Source organism: Eimeria mitis, genomic scaffold (assembly GCF_000499745.2).
Source record: "Eimeria mitis Houghton genomic scaffold, Emh_scaff8056, whole genome shotgun sequence".
Lineage (NCBI taxonomy): Eukaryota > Apicomplexa > Conoidasida > Eucoccidiorida > Eimeriidae > Eimeria > Eimeria mitis.
Genome location: NW_013575919.1, coordinates 1500 through 2031, shown reverse-complemented (window position 1 = coordinate 2031; position 532 = coordinate 1500). Strand labels below are relative to the sequence as shown.

General features: G+C 65.0%; 1 protein-coding gene across 1 annotated transcript in view; it reads right to left on the bottom strand.

Moving 5' to 3' along the window:
* The window catches only part of EMH_0093610 (uncharacterized protein), a gene marked incomplete at both ends in the record, with an annotated part of 1884 nt that overhangs the window by 500 nt on the left and 852 nt on the right, over window positions 1–532 (bottom strand). The window contains one exon of the mRNA XM_013502007.1: window positions 3–532. Within this exon, the coding sequence (XP_013357461.1) occupies window positions 3–532 (530 nt within the window). The remainder of the gene's footprint in view (window positions 1–2) is intronic.

Genomic DNA, 532 nt, shown 5'->3' with positions numbered 1-532 from the left:
GCTGCTGCTGCTGCTGCTGCTGCTGCTGCTGCTTGTGCTGCTGCTGCTGCTGCTGCTGCTGCTGCTGCTGATATATAGATGCAGGGCATGCAGGGGGGGCCCCCCGCATGTCGTGCGGAGACACACCACAGGGGCTCTCGGTACCCTCTGTTTCTCTGTCTGCTGCTCTCAACCCTGCTGCTGCTGCTGCTGCTGCTGCTGCAGCACCACCAGCACCAGCAGCAGCACCAGCAGCAGCAGCAGCAGCAGCTGCTGCTGCTGCTGCTGCACCTATACCCACTGGGTCTGATTCCGCAGGCCCACTGACGGGGGGCCCCTGCAGGGGGGCCCCCCCACCAAACCCTGGGGGGGCCCTCTTCATGCGGCTGAGGGGAGCAGGAGCGGCAAAGAGGGGGGCCCCCCCCTCCTTTTGCTGCTGCTGCTGCTGCTGCTGCTGCTGCTGCTGGGAGAAGGAGGAGGCCCTTGCCCAGTCGCGTTGTGGTGTTGAAAAGAGAGAGTTCGGAGCTGCTGCTTCTGTTGCTGCTGCTGTTGC